The sequence below is a fragment of the Martes martes genome (genome assembly GCF_963455335.1).
Source record: "Martes martes genome assembly, chromosome: 8".
NCBI lineage: Eukaryota > Metazoa > Chordata > Mammalia > Carnivora > Mustelidae > Martes > Martes martes.
Window position 1 is genome coordinate 72,724,967 of NC_137895.1, and position 25,348 is coordinate 72,750,314.

The 25,348-nt window shown below is 38.7% G+C and overlaps 1 protein-coding gene across 2 annotated transcripts in view; it reads right to left on the bottom strand.

The window, feature by feature from the left end:
* The window catches only part of AMN1 (antagonist of mitotic exit network 1 homolog), a 65,598-nt gene that overhangs the window by 18,279 nt on the left and 21,971 nt on the right, over positions 1-25,348 (bottom strand). For both annotated transcript variants that reach the window (XM_080812209.1, XM_080812210.1), the window contains exons 2-5: positions 15,481-15,613; positions 11,620-11,764; positions 9,562-9,779; positions 2,843-2,899 (exon numbers count right to left, since the gene is read on the bottom strand). In XM_080812209.1, the coding sequence (XP_080668335.1) occupies positions 2,843-2,899; positions 9,562-9,779; positions 11,620-11,764; positions 15,481-15,613 (553 nt within the window). The remainder of the gene's footprint in view (positions 1-2,842; positions 2,900-9,561; positions 9,780-11,619; positions 11,765-15,480; positions 15,614-25,348) is intronic.

The following is a 25,348-nucleotide window of genomic DNA, read 5'->3' on the forward strand; positions in this document are numbered from 1 at the left end:
CCCCAACATATGATTATTTCTAACAGCTAAAAACTGAAAATAATCTGAATTACCAACAACCACAAAAAGGAAAGAATGATACATCCTATGAACAGATTTTGTTCTCTGATGTACCAATGCCTAGAATAAAGCAGGTACTTAATAAATCTTTGTTGAACAAATGAAGTTCTATAGGCAAATAAGCTTCTAACCATGAAGATTACGGAAACTTATAAAATGACTACCATATAAAGTTAATGTGATAACATTTACTGAAGGACTACCATGTGCCTGGAACTGCAATAAAACATGGTGATAAAATGATGATAAAATGATGAACAAAATGGTCTATGTCCACTGGGAACTCAGATCAACAGAAATTTCAGAAATAATCATACCATTCAATAAATGTTATAACACATTCATGTGTTTATCAATCTTTAGGAGAGGCCCTTAGACTTTTTTTTATTATTATTAAGTAAACTCTGCCCCCAACATGGGGCTCAAACTCATAACCCTAAGATCAAGAGTTACATGTTCTACTGACTGAGCCAGCTGGGTGTCCTGAGGTGCTTAGACTTTTAATTGAATTTATTTTCAAGCTATAAGCAATTAAGCAACACTGATAATATAATTTTCAGGGACAGAACATATGAAAAGCAAGATTAAAACAGAGCATGTGATAAAACAAAGGACTACACACTGTCCAGAAAAGTCAGTAAAAAAGATGAAAAATTTTGTATTTCAATTTGAGTCAGAAATTGTGGTCACAAAAATACTAGATGCTTTGAGACAAAGGTTAAAGTATATTTACTCTGTTTAAGGAAGAAATTAACTCTAATAAAGTTTAGAGAGATTTCCATTAAAATGTTTTGGCACTTACAGAAATAAGATTTGGAAAATTAAAAAAATAAAAATACAATGATATGGCACTATAATCACCAGCACTTATTGGTAACTGAATCTTTTTCTAAGTCTGATTAGGTTGGCACTCCTAATTTTATAATGCTGAAGTAAATATGTTGGTGTGTTTCCTATCACTGCATGACAACTAATTTCCTGGTGGTTTTATTAGGGAAAGATAAACTATGTTAACTGTTTGGGAACTTTATTAAAAATGATGATTATAAGATAATGTTACTGTAAGAATTAAATAACCTAATGAATATAAAGCAATAGTAAGTTTGGAGGCTGGAATATAGTTAGTGCCTAACCAATATTAGTATTTCAAACAGTAAACATTATGGCAGAGTTTACTGCCCCTACAGTAAGGATGCAAATTGGAATTTAGAACTCAGTATAAGAAAATATGGTAATTTCTTAATCAAAATACTTGTAAAAATATATATGCTATATAGACATACACATGCACACACATAAATACATGCAGGATGTAGATATAAAAGGATAAAAAATTATCTCTGTGCAATAACTCAAGGAGAAATATTTTGGTAAAAACATAGCACTGCTATTCTTTTATGATAGTTATTATTAACATTTATAATTCATTTATAGCCTGTTTACTTCCCAAAATAATTTGAAGTGGCTTTTTTTTTTTAAGATTTTATTTATTTATTTTAGAGAGAGGGAGAACAGGAGCAGGAGGGAGGGGCAGAGGGAGAGGGAGAAGCAGACTCCCCACTGAGCAGGGGGCCCACATGGGGCTGGATCCCAGGATCCTGAGATTATGACGTGAACTGAAGGCAGATGCTTAACTGCTTAACTGACTGAGCCACCCAGGCACCCCTGATGTGGGTTATCATTAAAAAGCATATCTATATTGAATAAGACTAAAAACCTCACTACAACTGGGAAAGGAAGAAACCAAAATCCTGGGGTAAAAGGCTTCTTAATATATTTAGAAGCAGGTTATAGCTGCCACATCGGTTACCAAATGGAAGGCCTGAACACTAATTCAGGATCTTCTTAAAGAGCTATACAATGTGGCTGTTGGGGAGGAAAACCTTTTTCCTCTTAAGTTCTCTTGGGTTCTATCTTTGGGAGCCCATGGACTAAAATGACAAAAGCAAGAGAAAAGGCAAGTTTGGTCACACACGAGATCACAAAGAAAGCTCAAAGCTCAAAGAAATAGCTACAATATAGAGTTTATAGGTCAGCTTAATATGAAAAGGGAGGGGGAGAAAGGACACTTAGAGAAAAATAGAAGACTTTTAGGGAAAACAAAGTGGGCCTTTAGAGAGTAAATGGGAGGTGTGATAGTCTTTTGACAATTTTCTTTTATGTCATCTCTCATCTGATTCCTCCAATGATAGGAGAAATCTTCGCTGGGATGGGGTAGTCTTCCTTGAAGGGGGTTTGATGGTAGCTGAATCTTTTGGAAAGCTTTGGTTTTAGGAAGATGGAGGGAGAACGTTTAAGACAAAGCTTCTTTTTTACATCTGTTGATTCTTAAACATCTTTAACTCAAAATAATTTTTATGTGACAGGTATATCCTGGATCCCTCCATGTACATTAAGAAAATAGGATGGCAAACCACTAAATAGTCCTGGTAATGAAAATTCTAAAGAATATCACTTTACAGTGATGAACTTTCATAATCATCACTATAATAAGACTATCCTTCAATGTGTTAGAAGCTAAAACTTCTGGAAAATGGGAACTTTCACTGGACATAAAATGGGTTTTTATTTAGAGCATGCTTTACCTCCTAATTTTACCAGTTATTCCTCACTCTGAAAATAAAGAGTTAGAGACAAAAACAAAACCAAACCAAACCCAAAAAACGTCATGGAAACACCTACTGATAATAAGGCACTTGGTGCTCTCTTCATTCAAAAAGCAATTTCTGAGGATAATATAAAAATTTATTTTGCATCAAATTTATAGATATATTAAAATTACCTCTAATTTCTTGGCACAAGATCCATTAACAAGTGCAACCACACCATCGTCAGATACCTAAGCAAAGAACACAAGCAACATGGTACATAAATGGGAAAGACGAAAGTAAAATTTTCTAAATATTATTAATCATTTATATATAGTCTTGTGGCCTCCCATTGTAAGGGCCTATTTAACCAGAGTGATTTCATCTCAGTTAAACAGTGATTTTGTTGTTATGAAGTAAAACTTAAACAGACCCTGTCCCCCCACCCCTCCCCCAGGGGAACTTATTTAAAAACAAGTCCAGGAAACCAGTAAAATATGGTTGACCAGTCCCTGATAATAGAGCCCAAATACAAGGGTGGGTCAGGTCAGGTGGAGATAACAGAGCCCGAATGCAGGGATGAGTTGGGCCAGGTGGAGACATCCAATCAGTGGAGCGTGCATACTGTCTCCCTAGCTACCAAGGAGTGTGGGCCCCACCTTTTGGGTGCCTTTTGGGCACCAATTCTGACCAAGGTGATAGGCTAGTTCAAATAGCTACTATGGGGTGAATTGTAATTCAATTGGCCACCTGTGTGTGATCTAGCATGACTGTGCAGCTTTCTCTGTGTGTTGCAATCTCATTGGCCACCTGTATGTGGCCAGGCTCAACCACATGGCCTTTGCTCTATAAAAGTTAGTCTGTGAGGCCAGGAGTCGTCGCTCTCTCTGTAAGAGGAGGCCCCGAATGGTCGGTTTGATTTTCGATGCTTGGTGCAAAATAAAGCTTTGCTTGACCTCCACTTTGTATCAGTCTCGCTCCTTTGATCACGGACCCTAACATATGGGGGCTCGTCTGGGATCAAACGACGAGAGCTGAGCCAGCATCAGAATTTCTGAGAAAAGCCTCTGGAGGTAAGATCTCAAGATTTTATTCTGTGAGATCCAGCCTGTCTGTCTGGTTGCAGAACTCCAGGGTATAGCCCACCGGGGAGAAGCTGGATGCAGCATTGCTCCCCAGGGCTGGAGTAGATGCGGGGATGCCCCATCCCTCTTCTGGTAGATCGCTGGGGGTTCGAGTCCCCCTAGGTGGTCAGGGGACCGAGAAAATACCCATCAGCGGGTGTTTGCAGGGGACCAAGAAAATCCCCACTGGCCACTGGGCCTGCGGTTGTCTTTGTCTTGTCTTTTTGTTGTCTGTTGTGTTGCTTGTTATGTTAGTAGGGGACCGAGAAAATCCCTACCGGCGAGTGTTTGTAGGGGATTGAGAAAATCCCCACCAGCGGCAGGTTCTGGGTAAGGGCCACTGGGTCTTTGGTTGTCTTTGTCTTGTCTTTTTGTTGTCTGTTGTGTTTGAAAAAATGGGGCAAGCAAAGAGTAAGGGGACTCTGACTTTCATCTCTCCGTTCCTCCTAATAGATGTGGGGCTTCTCCCTTTCTCATTTCTTGTGTTAATGGCTATAACTGGAGCCAACTGTGGTTAGTCTAATTCGAGACAGAGACTTTAAGGAATATTCCCAAGCAGCTGCCGAAACTCCCTAGGTTTCGGGGAAATTCCTTGCCTTCTCTGGCCCGACGTGGACCGCCTAGCCCCTCCCCCCTTGCTGGTGGGAAGGTATAGAGTCTGCTCCTCTGTTGGAGCTGATGAGCTCTAAAACTGGGAACCCTTTCTTAGCCTTCTGGCGGCACTTTGTTCTTCTGTCTCCCCATTCTGTTTCTGCACCAACTTGGGTATGGCCTGCATAACTGGCCTCTAGACCATCCTTGGTGCTTCCTGCACCATGGCTCCTTCTCTTTCACCATAAGGAAACAGGAAGAGCACCCCCCGGACCTAACACCCCCTCACTCCAGATCTTCCCACCCGTATCTTAGGTAAACATTCGAAGTGGAGTGGGCCCAGGTGGAACATAAATAAGTATTTGAACTAAGTTAAGTTTGTTGGTTTAATTAGGATGAACATGTCTTTTGAGTTAACAGCAGTAAATGTGAAACTTTAATCAAAGTTTACTGAGGGTCAAATAAGCTCGTGTTATTTGGTGAAATCTGTTAGCAAAGAGATGACTAAAACTGATGGCCAATTGTCTGTCTCAAAGTTTTAATGGGTAATTGTTAAAGTAGCTTTCAAAGTCTTTGGTAACCTGAAACTTTAAAATTTTGCTTGGATGACAAATGGAATTAAATTTGTTGGACATCTAGGTCTTAACAAAATGGGATAAAATGTTAGATTACTGGTTGCTAGAACTAGGTTTGTGCTTTTGAAATCTGTTGGTAAACATGTTTTGTGCTTAACTAATTCATAAATTTGCCTTCTAAGAATTCTGTTGTAACAGTTCACAATTGGTTAATATTAGTCTTCATCAGAGATTGAGATGTTTCTAAGAAAATGTAAATGGTTTTCTCTTTGCCTGCCCAGGATTGTAAATGAGATCTCTTTGACTCATAAGGCTTTTCCTTGATATGCTAAGTTACTCAGGAAGTACTACTAAACCAATGATAAACCTTGGGTTACATTTGGATAAATGCTGTAACTACTCTAGAAGTTCTATACATTTCCTAAAGTTTTAATGTTTTGATAAGGGTCATCACTTGATATTTAACCATATCTATTCTGAGTTCTTGTCATTTGCAATTGTTTTAATTCTCTTGTAAAATGAATTCCACCTTAAAGGAAATTCATATGGGAGACTTTCAGGACAAATACATGTCTTTGAAATGTTGAAATCCTGGAATTGAATTGGGTAAGAATTTCCAGAAGTAAGAGCTGCATTTGGACTAAACCAGAATTAATAACACGGGACTAAATGAACTGAAAGATTATAATGTTCTGTCTCTTAATGTTTTGTCTTATTTTAAACAATTACTGGTTCTGTAATGTTTGCTCTTCCAGACTAGGGAAAATTTTCTTATGTTATCTGTAACTTACAGAGATGTAAAAGTATCCATTTGTAAACAAATCAAGGCATTCAACTTTTCTCTCTATCTGAACCCTCTAAAACTCAAAAGGTCTCAGCAAGTATTCTTTCTTCCATGGCAATCAGTCATTTGCATAATTTCAATAAGAGTCTGTTCTCCTTATAACAGGACACCATTGGAAACACTGGTTATTTTACCAAGGCTTTGACTGGAATGTCATATTTGAAAAAGAGTCAGATATGACCAGACAGCTTAAAGGAACTAAGGTCGACTTTATAAAACCTGGAGCCATAAAGCCCTTTGGAACTGTTGGCCTGATACCTTGCTTACAGAGTTCCCAGCAGCCTCACCAGGTGAGTAAAGAATGTCACTTCCTGGCAAGTACAGGAACCTCAGGATACCTTAGGGACCTCAGGAAGAGGAATTCACCCAAATCCGACAGGTATTGCAGGCATGCTTGATGGCAAGTACGTGGCTTGGCTTCTGGCCTGGAGAGGCTACTAAAAGTCCAACCTAGAGATTTCTTATAAGAAGTTCCAGCAAAGCAGATTCTAAAAGATCTATATAATCACTCACTGTTCTTGCTGAGCTTATGTAAATAATTAGGCCAAGTTAATGGACTTGTTTTTCAAATAAATTAGTCCTGATTTGGCTATCTCTGGAAATGAGGGTTATTTTAGAGAGAAAAATTATGTTTTAATAACACAACTTTAGGGCTATTAAATGCTAGATTTGGTTGTCTTTAAATATTTGTTTACCTAAGCTAGACAACTTGAGGTAAACTTCAGAGAAGTTGCACAATAGCTTGTTTAGACGATCTTGTCTTTGCCAGTCAGTCAGCCCCAGATATAAGGAGGCAACTTCAGAAAATTGAAGGATTTGAAGGGAAGAATCTGACTGAGTTAGTGGGAATAGCAGAAATAGCCACTGAGGACTATGAGTCATGCTTATGGGGGACAAAAGCTCTCTTACAGACTCTGCAGGAAAAAGGGTATCGGGTATCAGCAATGAAAGCACAGCTTTGTCAGAGCCACGCCACTTATTTTGGCTTTGATTTCCACAAGGGAGTGCGTTCACTGTCTGAGTCCAGGAAACAGGTGATCACCCAATACCCCCACCCCACCACACCCCGAAAAGTGAGGGAGTTTCTTGGGACGGTGGGCCACTGCTGGCTGTGGATACCGCGGTTCACAGAGATTGCCCAACCTCTCTATGAAGTGACTCAGGGAGGACTCACTATGGTAGAGTGGACAGCTGAGGCAGAAGGAGTATTTTGGGAGTTACAAACAGCCTTACTGAGTGCCCCAGCAGTGGCCATCCCAGATGTTACCAAGCCCTTCCACCTGTATGTGGATGAAAAGGCAGGGGTGGCCAAAGGAGTTTTGACTCAGACTCCGGGGCCTTGGCAAAGGCAAGCAGCCTATCTTAGCAAGAAACTAGATCCAGTAGCAGCTGGGTTCCCCCCTTGCCTCCGCATAATTGCTGCCATGGCCCTCCTGGTCAAGGATGAAAGTAAATTGACTTCGGGTCAAAATCTCATCTTGACCACCACTCACACTATGGAGGGCCTTCTCTGGACTCCACCAGACCAGTGGATGACAAACGCCTGAGTGATGGGGTATCAGGCCCTCCTCCTCAATGAACCAAAAGTGACGTTCTGGCCTCTGGCGGTGCTAAATCCAGCCACGTTGCTGCCAGAGAAGCTGGCTGACCACCCACACGACTGAGGGAGGTCCTAACCCAGGTCACAGGAATAAGGCCAGATCTCAGAGACACTCCCCTCCTGGATGCAGAGACGACTCTGTTCATAGACGGGAATAGCTACATGGTCGATGGAAAGAGGTATGCAGGGGTTGTGGTTTCTCCTGAGTAGGAACTCTGGACGGTGGCCCTGCCACACTGAATCTCGGCACAAAAAAAGTGGAGCTGATTGCACTCACCAAGGCACTGCAGATGGCCAAGGGTAAGACCGCCAACATCAATTCAGACAGTAGGTAGAGGCTTTCTCTGCCAAACATGAGATGGCAGGAGTGGTAGCCAAAAAGCTACTAGAGGTTTGGGTTACCTCTCACGATCGGGTCAGACAACAGCCCTGCATTTGTGAGTTCAGTCTCACAGGCATTGGCCAAGGCCGCAGGCACTAACTGGAAACTACATATTGCCCACTGGCCCCAGAGCTCCAGGCAAGTAGAGAGAATGAACCGGACTCTTAAAGAGACCTCGACAAAGCTAATTCTGGAGACTGGCAGTGGATGGGTGGATCTCCTTTCTTTTGCCCTCCTCAGGGCATGATGTGCACCCTACTTAAACAAGGTGACCCCATTTGAAATAATGTTCAGGAGACCTCCCCCCTTGCTCTGCCCTTGGCTATAAGAGGTTGCCCTAGCAGAAATGACTGATCAGTCTGTACTCCAGTCACTGCAGGCATTACAGTCTGGCTAGCCCACGCAGGGATCCAAACTGCCCACACTGAGATGGAGACGGAGGTGGAACCATGTCCTTACCAACCCAGGGACTTGGTTTGGATATGCCACCACCAAGTGGGAAACTTGGAGCCTCACTGGAAGGGACTGTTTACTGTCATCCTGACCACCCCCACGGCAATAAAAGTAGAAGGCATCAGGGCCTGGGTTCACACATCACGTAAAACGAGCCGAGGATGAGGACGCCCCCCAGAGATGGATGCCACTGCCAATGGACCCTGCCGATCGTGGACTAAAGCTAAGACTCAAAAACAGTGAGTTCACTGAGTTTATTGTTGCTCCTATTGTTAAAGTATAGGTGGGAAATATAGACAATTAGGGCTTGACATACTATTTCTAGAAAAGGGGGGCTCTGCCTAGCCCTAGGAAAGGAATGCTGTTTCTGGGTAAATCACACTGGAGTCATAAAAAACAGTCTGGCAGCTGTTAAAAAGAGAACATAGAAATGGCTGAAAAGTCAAGGATTTGACTAATCTCAAAGAAAAGGGGGGAATGTGAGGGCCTATTTAGCCAGAGCGATTTCATCTTGGTTAAACAGTGATTTTGTTGTTATGCAGTAAAACTTAAACAGACCCTGCTCCCCGCCCCTTCAGGGGAACTTACTTAAAAACAAGTCCAGGAAACCAGTAAAATATGGTCGAACAGTCCCTGATAACAGAGCCCAAATACAAGGGCGGGTCAGATCAGGTGGAGATAACAGAGCCCGAATGCAGGGATGAGTTGGGCCAGGTGGAGACATCCAATCAGTGGAGCATGCATACTGTCTCCCTAGCTACCAAGGAGTGTGGGCCCCACCTTTTGGGTGCCTTTTGGGCACCAATTCTGACCAAGGTGATAGGCTAGTTCAAATAGCTACTATGGGGTGAATTGTAATTCAATTGGCCACCTGTGTGTGATCTAGCATGACTGTGCAGCTTTCTCTGTGTGTTGCAATCTCATTGGCCACCTGTATGTGGCCAGGCTCAACCACATGGCCTTTGCTCTATAAAAGTTAGTCTGTGAGGCCAGGAGTCGTCACTCTCTCTGTAAGAGGAGGCCCCGAATGGTTGGTTTGATTCTTGATGCTTGGTATGAAATAAAGCTTTGTTTGACCTCCGCTTTGTATCAGTTTTGCTCCTTTGATCACGGACCCTAACACCATTCAGCAAACTTATGTTATAGCCACGCTTATCTTTTTCACTCTTGCTTAAAATAATTGACAGGAATGTGCCAAGTTGTATAACTACGGAAGCATGAGGTTGTCAACAATTCCAACAAAAACTTAAAAAAAAAAATTAATTATGTTCTTCTGATGAGTCATGGAAAAATCACTGGGCAAACACATACAGTCTTAATATTTCAAGTCTCTATTTCATTTACCTGAGTAGCTGAAAAATCAACACACTGCAAAAACGGGCAGTTTTCTCCTAATGCATGTAAGGACACATCAGTAATACCTAAACAGCCACCTAAATCAATGATCTTTAGCAGCCGGCAGTTGAGTGCAAGAGCAAGGACTCCTTCATCAGTGAGATTGCAGCATCTTTTCAAAGAAGCCTCGTGCAGGTATGAACAAGAGGAAGCCACAGCTTTTATTCCTGAGGGAAAACAATTATGTATCAATGAGCTATACACATATATACATGAGGAATGCGACTGATTTTCATTTTAGCAATCACCGGTATGGATATATCCAACTGTATGTTAGCCTTTTGTGAAGTAGTTCATCTCTGAGGATATACTTATTTTCCAGTGATGCTGTCATCATTAAAACTCTCTTGGAATATTTTGGAATATTTTGGGAATTCTCTACATAGGCTGTAGTATATCATTGAGAACATCTGCAGGGAGTGGCAAGCCTTTATTGTTGACAACTAAACTTGCCTTTAGGAAATAGCCAAAAAACATTCAGAATCAAATTAGATCATTCATAGATGAATCTCCTTTTTATTAAAACAAAAGTTTTAAAGTAATAAAAATTTTCTTACAGAGTCTGAAGGGAAATCAAAAGTTAAATTGCCCAAATGTCTTAGGTGATTGTTTTCATGCTTATCCTTAGGGATCATACTTCCGCCTCTCCATTCTCTCTTCCCCTTTTGACATTTAAATCCAATTAAACTGATGTAAATACACCTTGGAGACTGGTCCATGATAATGTGCCACAAAAATAAGTATTTTCTGTGAGGCATTATTTGTGTAAATATTCAAAAACTTAGGCTTCTTTGTAATATTAAGAATAGCCTAACTGGCTAACCAAGATGATCTCAAGATACACCCAACTACTCACAAAACTTCCCAGAAACCTAGCTAGTCAAATAAGTTCCTCTTTTTTTAAAGGATTATTTATTTATTTGAGAGAGAGAGAGATTGAGAGAACTAGTGGGAGGAGGAGCAGAGGGAGAAGCAGACTCCCTGTGGAGAAGGGAGCCCAACACAGGACTCAATCCCAAGACCCTGAGATCATGGGTTCATGACCTAGTCCAACACAGATGCTTAACTGACTCAGCTACCCAGGTGACCAAGTCCCTCTTTCTGATATTGAAGGGAAAGGTTAAAATCCTTTATTGATTTTTTTTAAAAGGGTAAAAATCCTCTAATTCATGTAATAATGACACTGAAAAATGTGGTTTGACTGGCTATAAAAAAAACTATGCGTTGTAGGGGATAAAAGGTAGCATAGGGAATATAGTCAATGGTGTTGTAATAGTGTTGTATGATGACAGATGGTAGGGCCATCTCAAAAAAACCCAATCCATAAAAACAAAAAACAAACTATCATTGTACAGACTGATAGGAGAGTGCCTAGAAAATTTAATCTGATGGTGATTTAACTTTCTGTGGTAATTTTACATCAAGAAAGCCTTAACAAAGTATGAACTGGTCAATAGCAAATCAATTTCAAAGTGTTCTGAGCTCTCTTACATGGATGTCCATCCATGTTTATTTTAAATATGTTTCTCTCTCTTTTTTTAAAAAAGATTTACTTATTTATTTGAAAGAGAGTGTGAGAGAGAGCATAAGGGTTGGAGGGGGAGGGGCAGAGGGACCGGAAGAGAGAAACCCTAAGCAGAGGGCTCACTGAGCCTGGAGCTGAATGCCATGCTGGGCTCCATCCCATGATCCTGAGGTCATGATCCTGAGCCAAAACCAAGAGTCGGATGCTTAACTGACTGCACCACCCAGGCGCCCCTACTTCGAATATGTTTAAATTATAAGTAGTGACTTAGTTTATCACTTAACTTCCAGCAATGGTTGTAAGTTGGAATTCTAATTTGGATTCTTTATCTTAGCTTGAATATTTCTATTGATAAATACAGTTTCTGCTTCTTTAACATCTTCATACTCACTTTTGACATATTCACTACCCCTTTGTTGTTCCAAAATTATACTAGATGGTGAATAGTAATCTATCAATTTATTCAGTATTAATAAACATACCTTTTGAAGTTATGGAAATCCTGTTTTCTTTTGAGGAACTTAAATTTAATTTCTTTAGTTTTCTGCAGTTACACAGGTGCAGGAGAGCAGTATCTGAAATATCACAGCTTCGCAGATCTAGAGTTTGGACTTCAGGGTGTAAAATCTGTAAAAAACACATGATTGCAAAAAATTAACTTTTCCTATAAATATAAAAGTTTGTTCCATATTTAGTGTTTTGGTGGTCATGACAGACAAATGGTGGATGGAAAATATAGCAAAGAATACAAAAACCTATCTGAGTGCAGACACATACATAAAGCAGGAAAAAATACGCCCACTTTCAATTGGAGGTACAGTTTCTAGTGCTGCCAAAGTCTTTACTGGGACACATGGCTTTGATGAGATAGCTGGTACAGAGTAAGAACCCACCAGACCTGAGAAGGATAATCAAGGTGGTGGCATGTGCTTATCCTTTTCCAGTAGTTCTGACTGTTACTAGAGATCCTAGCTATGTGCCTCTGCTCAGCAGGTATGAGTATTTAGTCTCTATATACTGAACGGTTATAGGATGTGAGTATCGTTTTTCTATAACATTTATGTCCTTCATTCTTATTGGGAGCGAGTACAAACAAATCTAGTATTACTGATTGTTTACTTAAGGGCAAAAAACAGAAAGTTGATTTCAAAGTGTTCTGAGCTCTCTTCCTTGGCTTTTCCTTCCTCCCTTCCTTCCTTCCTTCCTTCCTCTTTCCCTCTCTCCTTTCCTCCCTCCTCTCCTATGTTCCTTCCTTCCCTCCTTTAGAATGAGGGGGTGGGAAGGGGCAGAGGGAGAAGGGAGAATCTTAAACAGGCTGCTTTCTACTTTTTTCCATAGTAGAAATACCTTTACTTTTCTGAATAAAAGTAATAAAAGTACTAATGTAAAAGAATCAGACAATATTGAAAAGTTATAAAAATGGTAAAATAACTATTTCTATTTATTGAGCACTTACCAGGAAGGATACAAAAAGTGTGCTATGTACATTATATCATTTAATATTCTCTCTCAAACACAGACAGACCCCTGAAAGACTTTTTATAAATCCAGGAATTGAGGCACCTGGAGCTTAAGTAGTAAAACAAAGTACATAGTCAAAAAAAAAGCAGAGCTAGGATTGAAAAACAGCTCTTTCTAATTCTAAAGGCCATGCTTTTATCCACTATAACTAAAATTAACCATAATACCAATACCCAGAGAAAAACATAATATTATTTCTGATTTTTTTTGAGTTTAAAAAAAACTGAAGAAAAATGGGATCCGATTATATATACTTATAAGATGAGCACTTTTTACAAAAACGATTTATTGTGTTTGTATTCTGTTCCATTCTATGCATGTACCATAGCATATTACATGCATTCTACACTGACAAATGCTTCGGCTGAACATTTAGACTGATTTAGAAAGCAATACAGAATAGTGATTAAGAACATGTCTTCTGGGGGCGCCTGGGTGACACAGTGGGTTAGGCCTCTGCCTTTGGCTCAGGTCATGATCTCAGGGTCGGGATTGAGCCCCGCAACGGGCTCTTAGCTCGGCAGGGATCCTGCTTCCCACCCCCCACCCCACCCCCCGCCTGCCTCTCTGCCTGCTTGTGATCTCTGTCAAATAAATAAAAAAAAAGAAAGAAAGAAAGAAAAAAAGAACATGTCTTCTGGAGGCAGTCTGCCTGAGTTTGAACCCTATGAGTGTGATCAAGCTCTGGTTTTTGTATGTGTGTGTGGCCCTCAATGTCCCCATTATTAAAATGGGGATTATAATTTGTGAGAAGTAAAGGTGCCTTGCTTATAATATATACTATACATAACTGTCAACTCTTATTATAAATATTATGATAAGCATACTTGTGTGCTTTCCATATTTTCTTGGAATTAATGTCAGAAGTAAATTATAATTATATGAAGTGATGGAGATGTTAAATAATCCTACTGTGGTAATTATTTTACAATGTATAAATGCATCAAATCGTCATGTTATATTGTTTGCTTTAAACTTACACAATGTTACATGTCAGTTATATCTCAATAAAACTCGAAAAAAATACTAGGACTAAAATTGTTGAGTCAATAGTAAGCACCTTTTTAGGACTTTTGATAGTTAATGGCAAGCTGTCCTCCTAAAAGGTTTTTGTTTGTTGTTGTTTTTTTTATCAATTTATACTTCAACCACTAGGAGATAAAAGTGACTATTGACCACACCACTGTCCACACTGGGTATTACTATTTTTGTAAGTCTGCCAAACTGAAAGAAACTGTAACTTTTATTACTAATTAGGTTAAATTTCCTTTTATACGTCAATAGGGATTTATATATTTTCCTTTGAGTATTTCCTAATTCATTTGTTTTGATTTTGCTTATTGGTTTATAGGGATTCTTTAAATTGTCAAGATAACAAACCTGTAGAATTGCATGTGTATTGCAAATATTTTTCCTACTTTGTTACTTGATTTTGCTTCTTTTTTTTTCTTCTAGTTATAAGGAAGTTCATATTGTTAGGTAATCAAATCCATCAATTTTTTTCTTCTTAGTTTCTAACTTTGGTGTCATGTTTAGAAAGGTCTCCTCCAGCCAACTATAAAAAGATTTAGGAAATATTTCAAAGAGAGCCATCCAATGATGCATGCAACTTTGTAATGGATGTTAGATCTGGCTTTTTGAATAATTTCTTAAGTAGGACTTGTAAGGAGAGCACCAAAGGAGAGCAAGGGAGAGCAAGGGAGAGCACCAAATAAATCATATTTGTTTTTTTCTATGTCATTCATTCCTTAGCCCTTTTCTATTCAGATAAAATTAGGGATGGTTGGTTTTTTTTTTTTTTCCCCAGGTAAAATTAGGTTTAAATGAATATTAAGGATTGCCATAAAACAAAAATCTAAGCTACTGCAATATAGGTTAATGGGTGAGAACAAAATGCGGATGGTGGGGAAGTGAAGAAAACCACCAGTTTTTTGTAGTGTCATAATGATTATTCTGTGGACCACACACAAACTAGATACATCCACAGAACCATCAACAGTAAGAACCTGAGGATATCATTCTACCTTGATAGAGCTAAGCAGACAGCAACACTAAAATGTCTATGTTCCAGTGCAAGCTAAATGAAGAAAGCAAAGCATTACAGATACCTCGGGTTAATGTTAAAAGAAACACTAGTGGCACATCTAACTGCAATTACATTGTTACAGGGACAGTCATGTGCGGGAGTGCTATCCTCAGATTCCTTTTGATCATAGACTTTGGGCAGAATGTGTAGTAAAGTCAGCAACTGGTTAGAACCAGAGTTTCTGTAGTAGACAAGCCTAGTGTAGACTAGAGTCTTGGCAGACAGTGATGATGGCTGCAAACCCATTTTACAGTTAAGAGAACTGAGGCTCAGTGTCAGAAAGAGTGGCAAAGCTAGGATTTCAGTTCAGGTTAAAAGGCCTTACTATACTTACTGCTTTATAGAAGAGCCAATTAGCCAAGCTTAGTTGGCTATCCGGAAGGAAAAAAAAGAACCCCAATGTTTTGTTATATTTTAAAATTATTACTGAGCCTACTATATGCCATTGCTCCAAAAATCTGAAACCACATCTAAACAGTAAAATGTAATATGCTTGCTTTGCAATTTTACATACTCTTTTTTAAATTTTTTTAGAAGATTTTATTTTTATTTATTTGACAGACAGAGATCACAAGTAGGCAGAGAGGCAGGCAGAGAGAGGGAAGCAGGCTCCCCGCTGAGCAGAGAGCCCAATTTGGGGCTCAATCCCAGGACCCCAGGATCATGACACAAGCTGAAGGCAGAGGCTTTAATCCACTGAGCCACCCAGGTGCCCCATAATTTTACATAATCTTACCTCACTTATATTTGAATCTGTTATCTGCCCCTGGATACTCATTATTTTAATCAGTCTATCTTTTATGTTGGGAGGCAGAGGCTTAATGTCTGTGATATATCTGGAAATGTTCTTCATGAAGCACCACAGGCATCTGAAATACAAATACAGTACAGTAAATTACATGGTACTGGTACCAATTCCAAATATTTATGCTCTTCGCTTGCACTCAGACCTTTCATAAACTGGGTGTACATTTGTATCAGTATTTGCAACTAAAGCTTGCTAAGATTCAAAAGTCTAGCATGAGCTCTGTTAGGCTTTGAGGTTCTTCCTTTACATTTTTTTCTCAGCATACCTCATTTACTAAAATGCATTCTAAATGACAAAAAACCCACAAAATTTAATTTAATTTAATTAAAAAAAATTAAAGTAAAACTGCAAAAAAAAATGACAAAAATTTCCTTAGTCAGTATAATTCCTAAGACACAGTTACTACCAAGACTAGTTACAGATTAGTAACCAACCAATGTGTAATTAGTACCCAATTAAGTATTAGTAACCAAGATCAGTTACGTATTCCAAAATAAATATTGAACAAGGGCCTACTGATTGACAACTTTAATCTATCTAGCAAAGTTTTCACTATTTTTCTTAAAAATTATGTGTATAATGAAACGATGAAAGAACTACAACTGCAAAGATTGCACAAATAGTACACATCATAGAGATAACAAACTTAGTGCCAGGATTGTGTATGTATAAAGAAGAGTTATCAGAGCAGGCAATAATCAAGGCCCATCTGACCCACACATCCCCTATGTAGCCTGAAATTCCATCTGAGAAAATCATACTTTAAACAAACAAACATAAATTTTCCTTAAATCTCTGACTACAAATACCTCCAATGATATAATTTGACATTCATTAATTTCCCTCTCCTATCCTTCCCCATTCCATTAGATTATTCCTCCCACTAATATCTAGTATATATTATTTTTTTGTGCTTTCACACATATGCGTGTGTGCACACACACACACACACACACACACACACAAGTACATTTGAAGAGATGGGGGGATCACTATTACCTAAAATGGCCTCACTGTATACTCACTTTTCTATACCCTCTTTCATTCAATAATGTCTTACAGAATTCTTCAAGGTTCCAAGTATAGTTTTAGTGCTCCCTTAATGCCTATATAATATTTCACAGCATGGAGGATTTATTTAGTTATTCTATTTATGAACATTCCACTGTTTCCAGGACATGTTAACATATGTTGTCAAATTGTTTTCTAGAAAGTCAGTGACACTTCATATTTCTATCAGCAGTACTAGAGTATTGTATTCCTCTATATCCGTCAAGCAACAGGTTCATTTTATTTATTTTTCCATTTATTTCCATTGTCTTCATTTCCCAGTCCCACCTCCCACCACTCCAGGAATCCATTCTAATGTCTAGTGTGTACCCTTTTGTTGTATGTGTCCTTTTAACATGCTTGTTGTATGTATTTCTAATTTATATATCTGGCATTTGTCATAGATTTGTTTAGTTTTCACTCACCAGTGTTTTTAAGATCTAAATACTCTTTTTTTAGAAGATTTTATTTATTTATTTGAGAGAGAAAGAGAGAAAGCACAAGCAGAGGGGAGAGGGAGAAGCAGGCTCCCCAAAGAGCAGGGAGCCCAACATGGGGCTCAATCCCAGGACCCTGGGATCATGACCCAAGCTGAAGGCAGATGCCCAACCCATTGAGCCACCTAGGTGCCCCTAGATCTACATACTCTTAAATATTGGAAGATCTCATGTGTGAAAAGTGGTATCTTTTATTACTTTAATTTGCATTCCTCTAATTACCAGTAAATTTGACATCTTTTTATGAACTTGTTGGCTCTTTAGATATGCTTTTCTTTAAACTGTCTATTCATATCCTTTGCCTATTTTACTATTTTTTGACTTAAACTTGTACGAGTTGTTTTTGTGGCTAAATATATGACTGAATTTGTATTTGTTCCATAAGTATTCAGAGAATATATATTCTCAGAGAGATGTAATGTTCTAGTATATCATGTATGTCTACAAATATCTCTCCATATAAGTATATGTATATGCACACAAATATGTGAATATATGATTGTTTGATAGTATTATCTAATTCTTCAGTTATTTTTTTACTAAATTAGCAGAATTCTTTTTTTTTTTAAGATTGTATTAATTTACTTTAGGGAGAGAGAGAGAGAACATGAGCAGAGGGGAGGAGCAGAGGGGGAGGAAGAGGGAGAGAATCTCCATCAGACTCTGCACTGAGCATAGAGCCTGACAGAGGGCTCAGTCTCACAACCCTGAGATCATGACCTGAGCTGAAACCAAGAGTCAGACACTTAACTGACTGACCCACCCAGGTGCCCCAAATTTGTAGAAATATTAATTTCTAATACTTATATTTTGAAATCAAGTTTTACTTTCATTTACTTGAGTTTTTGCTTTTTGTACATTACTGTTTTATAATGAAAATTTCAAAAATACATAAAAATAAAATAGGATGATATAAAATCCCTGCACCATAAATCTAGAATTTTAAAATTTATTATTTATCATATTGTGTCAGATATCTTTCTTAAGACATAAAACATTTCACACTTGATTTTAGCCAAAAGGCTGAAAAGTGATGACATAAAACATTTCAGATAAAAATAAAGCTTCCTTTGCACACTTACATACGTTTCCTCTTTATCTCCTTTTGCAGAGGCAACCACTAACATGAAGTTTTTAAAAACAGCTTGTGTCCGTGATTTTATTTTTACTACTAAAGTATATATGCATAAATGAGACTACTGTTTTCTGTATTTGCAAAATGTAGTGTATTAAGTTTCCTACCACGGCCGAACTTGTCAATTGTCCTCGTAAGTGACAATTTTCCTTTTCATAAGACTTGGGTACTAGTTGCAAATTCATGATCATTATAATTTCTTGGGCAATATTCCTTTTATCATTAAGTAATATCTCTATCCATATTATTTTTCACATCAGATTGTATTCAGTCCAGTTTTAAAGTTGTTCTATCTTTCTTTGGCTTCTTTTGCTAACTTTTTTAAAAGATTTTATTTATTCATTTGAGAGAGAGAGCATGAGAAGGCAGAGGGAGAGCAAGAAGCAGACACCCCACTGAGCAGGGAGCCTCATGCTGGGCTCAATCCCAAAACCCTGGGATCATGACCTGACCTGAAGGCAGATGCTTAAACAACTGAGCCACCCAGGTGCCCCTCTCTTGCTGACATGTTTATAAGACTTGCGGCACCTGGGTGGCTCAGTGGTTTAAAGCCTCTGCCTTCAGCTCAGGTCATGTTCCCAGGGTCCTGGGATCGATCCCTGCATTGGGCTCTCTGCTCGGTGGGGAGCCTGCTTCCCCCTCTCTCTCTGCCTGCCTCTCTACCTACTTGTGATCTCTGTCAAATAAAAAATTTAAAAAATAATAATAAAAAAATAAGACTCATCTGCATTATTAAAGATAGCTATAATTTGTTCATTTTAATTTTCCATTTGTTCATGTCCATTTTCTTTTTTTTTTTTTTAAAGATTTATTTATTTATTTATTTGACAGAGAGAGATCACAAGTAAGCAGAGAGGCAAGCAAAGAGAGAGAGAGAGGGAAGCAGGCTCCCAGCCGAGCAGAGAGCCCAATGCGGGACTCGAACCCAGGACCCTGAGATCATGACCCGAGCCGAAGGCAGTGGCCCAACCCACTGAGCCACCCAGGCGCCCAGTTCATGTCCATTTTCAATGCTGCATACTATTCCATTGTTTGAACACTACAATTTATCTTTTTTTGATATTGATATTTTTGATATTGTTGATGAACAGTTAGATGGTTTATAATTTACTATTATGAATAATAGTCATATGAGTACTCTTGGACAGGTCTTTTGTTGAATGTGTGCCTGTTTTTTGAGCCAGTATATATCTAGGCATAGAACTACTTGCTGATAAGGTATGCATATATTTAGCTAAATGCCAAATAGTTTTCTGAAGTGACTGTACTGATTCCTGGAACCCATATCCTTGCCAACACTTGGCATTGTCAGTCTTTTTAATTTTAGCCAATTTATGAATATATGGTAGCAATGTAATGTGACTTTAAGTTTCAGTGCCTTATTATTAACTAATTTGAGCATGTTTTCATTTCCTTATTGTTCATTTGGATGGTCTCTTGAGGAGTATTTGTTCAAATATCCTGCTTAGTTTTCTTTTGGGTCTGTGTTTTACTTACTGATATGTAGGAGTTCCTCTTATATTCTGGATATGAGCTTTCTGTTGGTTATATATGTTACAAATATATTCTCCCATTCTGTGGATTTCCTTCTCATTCTCTTAATCATGTCTTATGTTGAAGAGAAGTATAATCTAATGCAGTCCAATATATTAATATTTCCTTTATGGCAAGTTTCTTTTGGGTTCTCTTTATGAACTCTTTTACTGTCCTAAGTTCATGAAGATATTCTGCTATGCTTTCATCTAGAAAAAAAAAAAAATCACTAAGTGGGGCGCCTGGGTGGCTCAGTCATTGGACGTCTGCCTTCAGCTCAGGTCATGATCCTAGGGTCCTGAGATCGAGCCCTGCATCGGTCTCCCTGCTCAGCGGAAAACCTGCTTCTCCTTCTCCTACTCCCCCTGCTTGTGTTCCCTCTCTCACTGTGTCTCTGTCAAATAAATAAATAAAATCTTCAAAAAAAATTCACTAAATATATTGTTTTACCTTTCACTTAAAAACATTTTTTTTAAATTAAGTATTCTCTATGCCTACTGTAAGGCTCAACTCACACCCTGAGACCAAGAGTTGCATGTTCTACTGACTAAGCCAGCCAGGTGCCTCTACCTTTTGCTTTCCGACTTAAAAACTACCTGGAATTGGGGGTGCCTGGGTGGCTCACTGGGTTAAATCTCTGCCTTCGGCTCAGGTCATGATCTCAGGGTCCTGGGATCAAGCCCCACATTGGGCTCTCTGCTCAGTGGAGAGCCTGCTTCCCCCACCCCCACCTGCCTCTCTGCCTACTTGTGATCTCTCTCTGTCAAACAAATAAATAAAATCTAAAAAAACAAACAAACAAACAAACTACCTGGAATTGATTGCTGCAGTTGTAAAGAACTATGCAGAATCTGAGAGTTTACCCTACTTACAAGCTTACAAGTTAGCCTATTACCAATTTATGAATGCTGGCAGAAGACCTAGAGATTCCTGGGTCAAAGAAAAAGGGCTTTATTACTTGTGACAAGAGCAGTAGCCAGAGCTTCACATTTATGCTGGTTCCCCATGCCCTATAAGTCCTACAGTATAATGTAGGGAGGGTCCGGATGAATGCTTGCTCACATGGTAGGTTGTATTGCAGGAGAAAACACTGAGCTTGGGTGATTCACAATTTTTTTAATTAATTTATTTTAATAAACATATAATGTATTTTTATCCCCAGGGGTACAGGTCTGTGAATCGCCAGGTTTACACCTTTCACAGCATTCATCATAGCCCATGCCCTCCCCAATGTCACAATTTTTATAGTAAACTGAAGCAAGTTTGTTCTTTTTTGGAAGGAGACAGTATTTGCTGCACAAACAACCTCAAGAAATGCTGTAAGTAAAGAGAAGTCAAGGCCCTACATTCTTGGCATACCCATAAGGTTCATGGCAGATTGCCTCTTCCCAACATCTACCCAACATACTCTTGGCTGAACTCAAATTTTTATAAAAGTATGCCACTCTGTCAGCTACTCTAATTAATTTGACCAACAAAGGCAGAAACCAAATCTGTTCAATTTGTCTCTTAAAGCATTTAATTAAGACTACTATCAATAGTATTCCAAATAGCAGGATAAGGCCAATCTACAGTAATGACCTTGATAACACCCCCAAAGTCCCAGACTCAGCTAACTGTGTATAAGTATGAAAGGGTGGGGAGGACCAGTAAGTCTCATTTTAGACAGGATGTAATCCAATCTATCATCCACTATGAAACACGTAAAGGAATTTAGATTGTTATTTCAATGACTATATTTTTCTTTTGTGGGCTTCTATTAAAAAAAAAAAATTCTGGGGCGCCTAGGTGGCTCAGTCAGTTAAGCATCTACCTTCAGCTCAGGTTGTGATCACAGGGTCTGGGCATCAAGCCCCACATCAGGCTCACTGCTCAGTGGGGAGGCTGTTTATCCCTGTTCCTCTGCCTCTCCTCCCTGCTTGTGCTCTCTCTCTCTCTCAAATAAGTAAAATCTTTTTAAAAATCTATTACCAGTATTCTCTTAAGGATAACTGTTTCTTTGTTTTTTAATATATCGAATATATTTGTTTTAAAATACCTTTCAAACTGTCCTATTATTTGCAGTCAATTCTCCTCTATTTTCTGCTGCGTCTCTTTCATGCCACTTTTTGGTAAGTTTTTTTTGTTGTTGTTGTTTTTCTTTTAATTCTTTAATGTCCAGCAGACTCCCAGGTAAGCCTGGAGCCCGAGATGGGGCTGGACGCAGGGCTCCAGGCAATGCTCAGCCTCACAACTCTGAGGTCATGACCTAAGCCAAAATCAAGTGTAGGTCCCTTAACCAACTGAGCCACCTAGGCACACTCCCCTGACTTTTTAAGTTTTTAATGAAAATTCTTTTACACAAGTAGTTTTTCATAAGAGTCCTATGTTCTTTTTGTGATGCATCCCCATAGTGAAGGTCTGAGTTTTCTCTGCTTAAGGATCCTGTATTTGGTTGGGCTTCAATAACAAAATATCACAGACTGGCAAGCTCATAAACAAGAGAAATTTAATCCTCACAGTTCTGGATGCTGTAAGTCTGAGATCAGAGTGCTAGCATGGTTGAATAAGGGCCCTCTTCCTGGTTCATATTTAGTGCCCTCTCTGTGTTTCCTCACATAGTGGAAGGGGCCAGAGATTTCTCTGGAAATTTTAAAAAGGGCACTAATCCCAATCATGAGGGCACTACCCTCATGATTTAAACACCTCCAAAAGCCCCCACCTACTAATACCATGACCTTTGAGGGTTAGGATGTTAACATGTGAATTTAGGGCTTACAGATCCCATGAGTATTTACAAGTGCCAAAGCAAAGTTAATGTTATTTATTCATCTTAAGGATTCTGCAACATATTCATGGTGAAAATTCAAGTCATACACCTGTGCATAATAAAGGCATGAAAGACCAGTTTTTCAACAGAAATTCCACTTTTGGCTGGGAATTTTTATATCCCTGTCAGTGGATGTGGGTTGTTCTCTGTGGGGTGGGGGTAGGTGGTTCTGCAGCAGGGGTAGACTCCGAAGGAGCTGAGTAATGCAAGCTATCTGTTGACCATTCTCTCCACAGGTGGTTAGCAAGTCCTTCCCTGAAGAGTGATCTGAGTGGCACATCTCTATGGCTGTCACTCTCATTTTCCAAAACTATCTTTCATTTAGGTGTTTATACATTTTAAGTAATTCATACTGAATGGACTACATGGCATAATAAAGGTTAATAAGTTTATACACTCCCAGCTCTCATTCTCCTCTACTGTTATGATACTGAAATCAGATACTCCATTATCAACATTTATATCATTTTCTAAAAGTTAGAAGCTTAATGAAAAAAACCTCCTAATTTTTTGGTAATGGCTTTATTATGATATAATTGACATAACATCAGTGTTTTTTGGTATATCTATAGAGTTGTGCATTCATCATCACTATCTAATTCCAGAACATTTTCATTACTCTAAAAATAAATCTTGTACCCATTAGCAGTCAACTGCCAATCTCTCCCATCTCCCACCAATCTACTTTGTCTCTCTAGATTAGCCTGTCGTGCACATTCACATAAATGGAATTATATATGGTCTTTTGTTACTGGCTTCTTTTACTTAGCATAACATTTTCTAGTTCTTCCATTTCAATTACTGTACTTTTTCAATTCCAGGATGTCCATGAGGTTCTTTTTCATATACAATTGCTATCTCTTACTGATATAATCTATATGATGAGACACTGTCATCATACCTCCTTTTTCTTTTTTGAAATCAAGGTTAAATTCATGAACTTAATTAAAGTGTACAATTCAGTGGCATTCACAATGTTGTGCAAATACCACTGCTACCTAGTTATAAAATATTTGTACTAGCTCAAAAGAAAATGTGTACCTATTAAGGAGTCAGTCCCCATTCTTCTTTCCACTAGGTATCAAGTTGGCAACTACCAACTTGCTCTCTCTTGCTGTGGATTTACCTATTTCAGATATTTCATATAAATGAATTCATACAATATGTTGTCTTTGTGTCTGGCTTCATCCACTTAGCCTAATGTTTCCAGGGTTCATCCGTGTTGTTGTATATATCAATACTTTATTCTTTTTTAATGGCTGAATATTTCATTATACGGATAAACCACATTTTTAAAAAAGATTTTATTTTTAAGTAATTTCTACACCCAGTGTGGGGCTTGAAATCAAAACCCAAAGATCAAGAGTCACATGCTCTATTCACTGAGCCAGCCAGGTGTCCCCCATATTTTGTTTAATGATCGATCATTGGTGATGGACATTTTGGCTGTATCCACCTTTTGGCTATTGTGAATACTGCTGCTATGAACATATATGTACGAATATTTATTTAAATATCTAGTTTCAGTTCTTTTGGGTATATACCTGAGAATGGAGTTGCTAGGTAATATGAATATTCTACATTTAGCTTTTTTTTAAAAAGAGATTTTATTTATTTACTTGCCAGAGAGAGAGAGTACAAGCAGGGGGAGAAGCAGGCAGAGGGAGAGGGAGAAGCAGTCTCCCTGCTGAGCAGGAAGCCCGATGTGGGGCTCAATCCCAGGACCCTGAGATCATGACCTGAGTGGAAGGCAGATGCTTAACCAACTGAGTCACCCAGGCACCCCTCTATGTTTAACTTTTTGAGGAACTGTCAAGCAGTTTTCCCCTTTACTTAATATATGGCTTCCTTTAATTCTTTGAATATGTTTATAGTAGTTTCTTGGAAGTCATGCTAAGTCCAACATCTAAGTCCTCTCTAAGGAAGTTTCTGTTGCCTATTTTTCTCTGCATATGAGTCCAACTTTCTGTTTCATTGTCTTGAAATTTTTTGTTGAAAACAGGACAGTTTAAATAATATAATGTAGTAACTTTGGCTATTGATCCCACACTTGTGATTACTTGTTTTTTTAGTGACATGGCTGGACTATTTTAGTGAAGTCTATTTCCCTCACTGTATGCAAGCTCTGATTTGCTTCTTAGTGGGCACAGCTTGGACATAAGCATTGTTACCCTAGTATGTCAGTGGTTTGGGTAGGGTTCTCTGTGACTATCTTTCTCTGATTATTCTGTTAAATCTGTATTGGTATCACACCCAGCTGTAAACCTTCATGCATTACAGATTAATTGCTCTAACGTTTTCAATAATGTGTGGGGGTACAAGTTGCTCCACAATGTCATCCAATTCATTTTAGACTCCTTTGTGGGATTCGTTTCTGAGATCAGTGTTTAAGATTTGTTCCAACCCAGGGCAGGCTCTTGTTAGATGTCCCTTTCCCTGGTTCTCTCTCGTAAACTTCTTAGCCTATGGTTTAGTATGCATCTCATATGAAGCTATCAGACTCTTTGTTAATACTTATTTAGATTTGAACTTCCTCCATCCTCTGTTTCAAATAAAGTCATTTTCTTGACAGCTTCAGAATTCTCTGTTTTGCAGTCTGCCTTTCTTCCTGGGAAAAAATCTCTAAGCTACAATTTCAGAGCTGGGAACAAGGATGATGATATCAATCTCTCCGAGTGAAACCCCTACTTTAGGAGCAGAGTGCTGGGCAGTAGCCTCTGTTCTTCTTAGCTTGCCTCTTCTAGAATGGAACCTCCACCCACGAATGAGCTG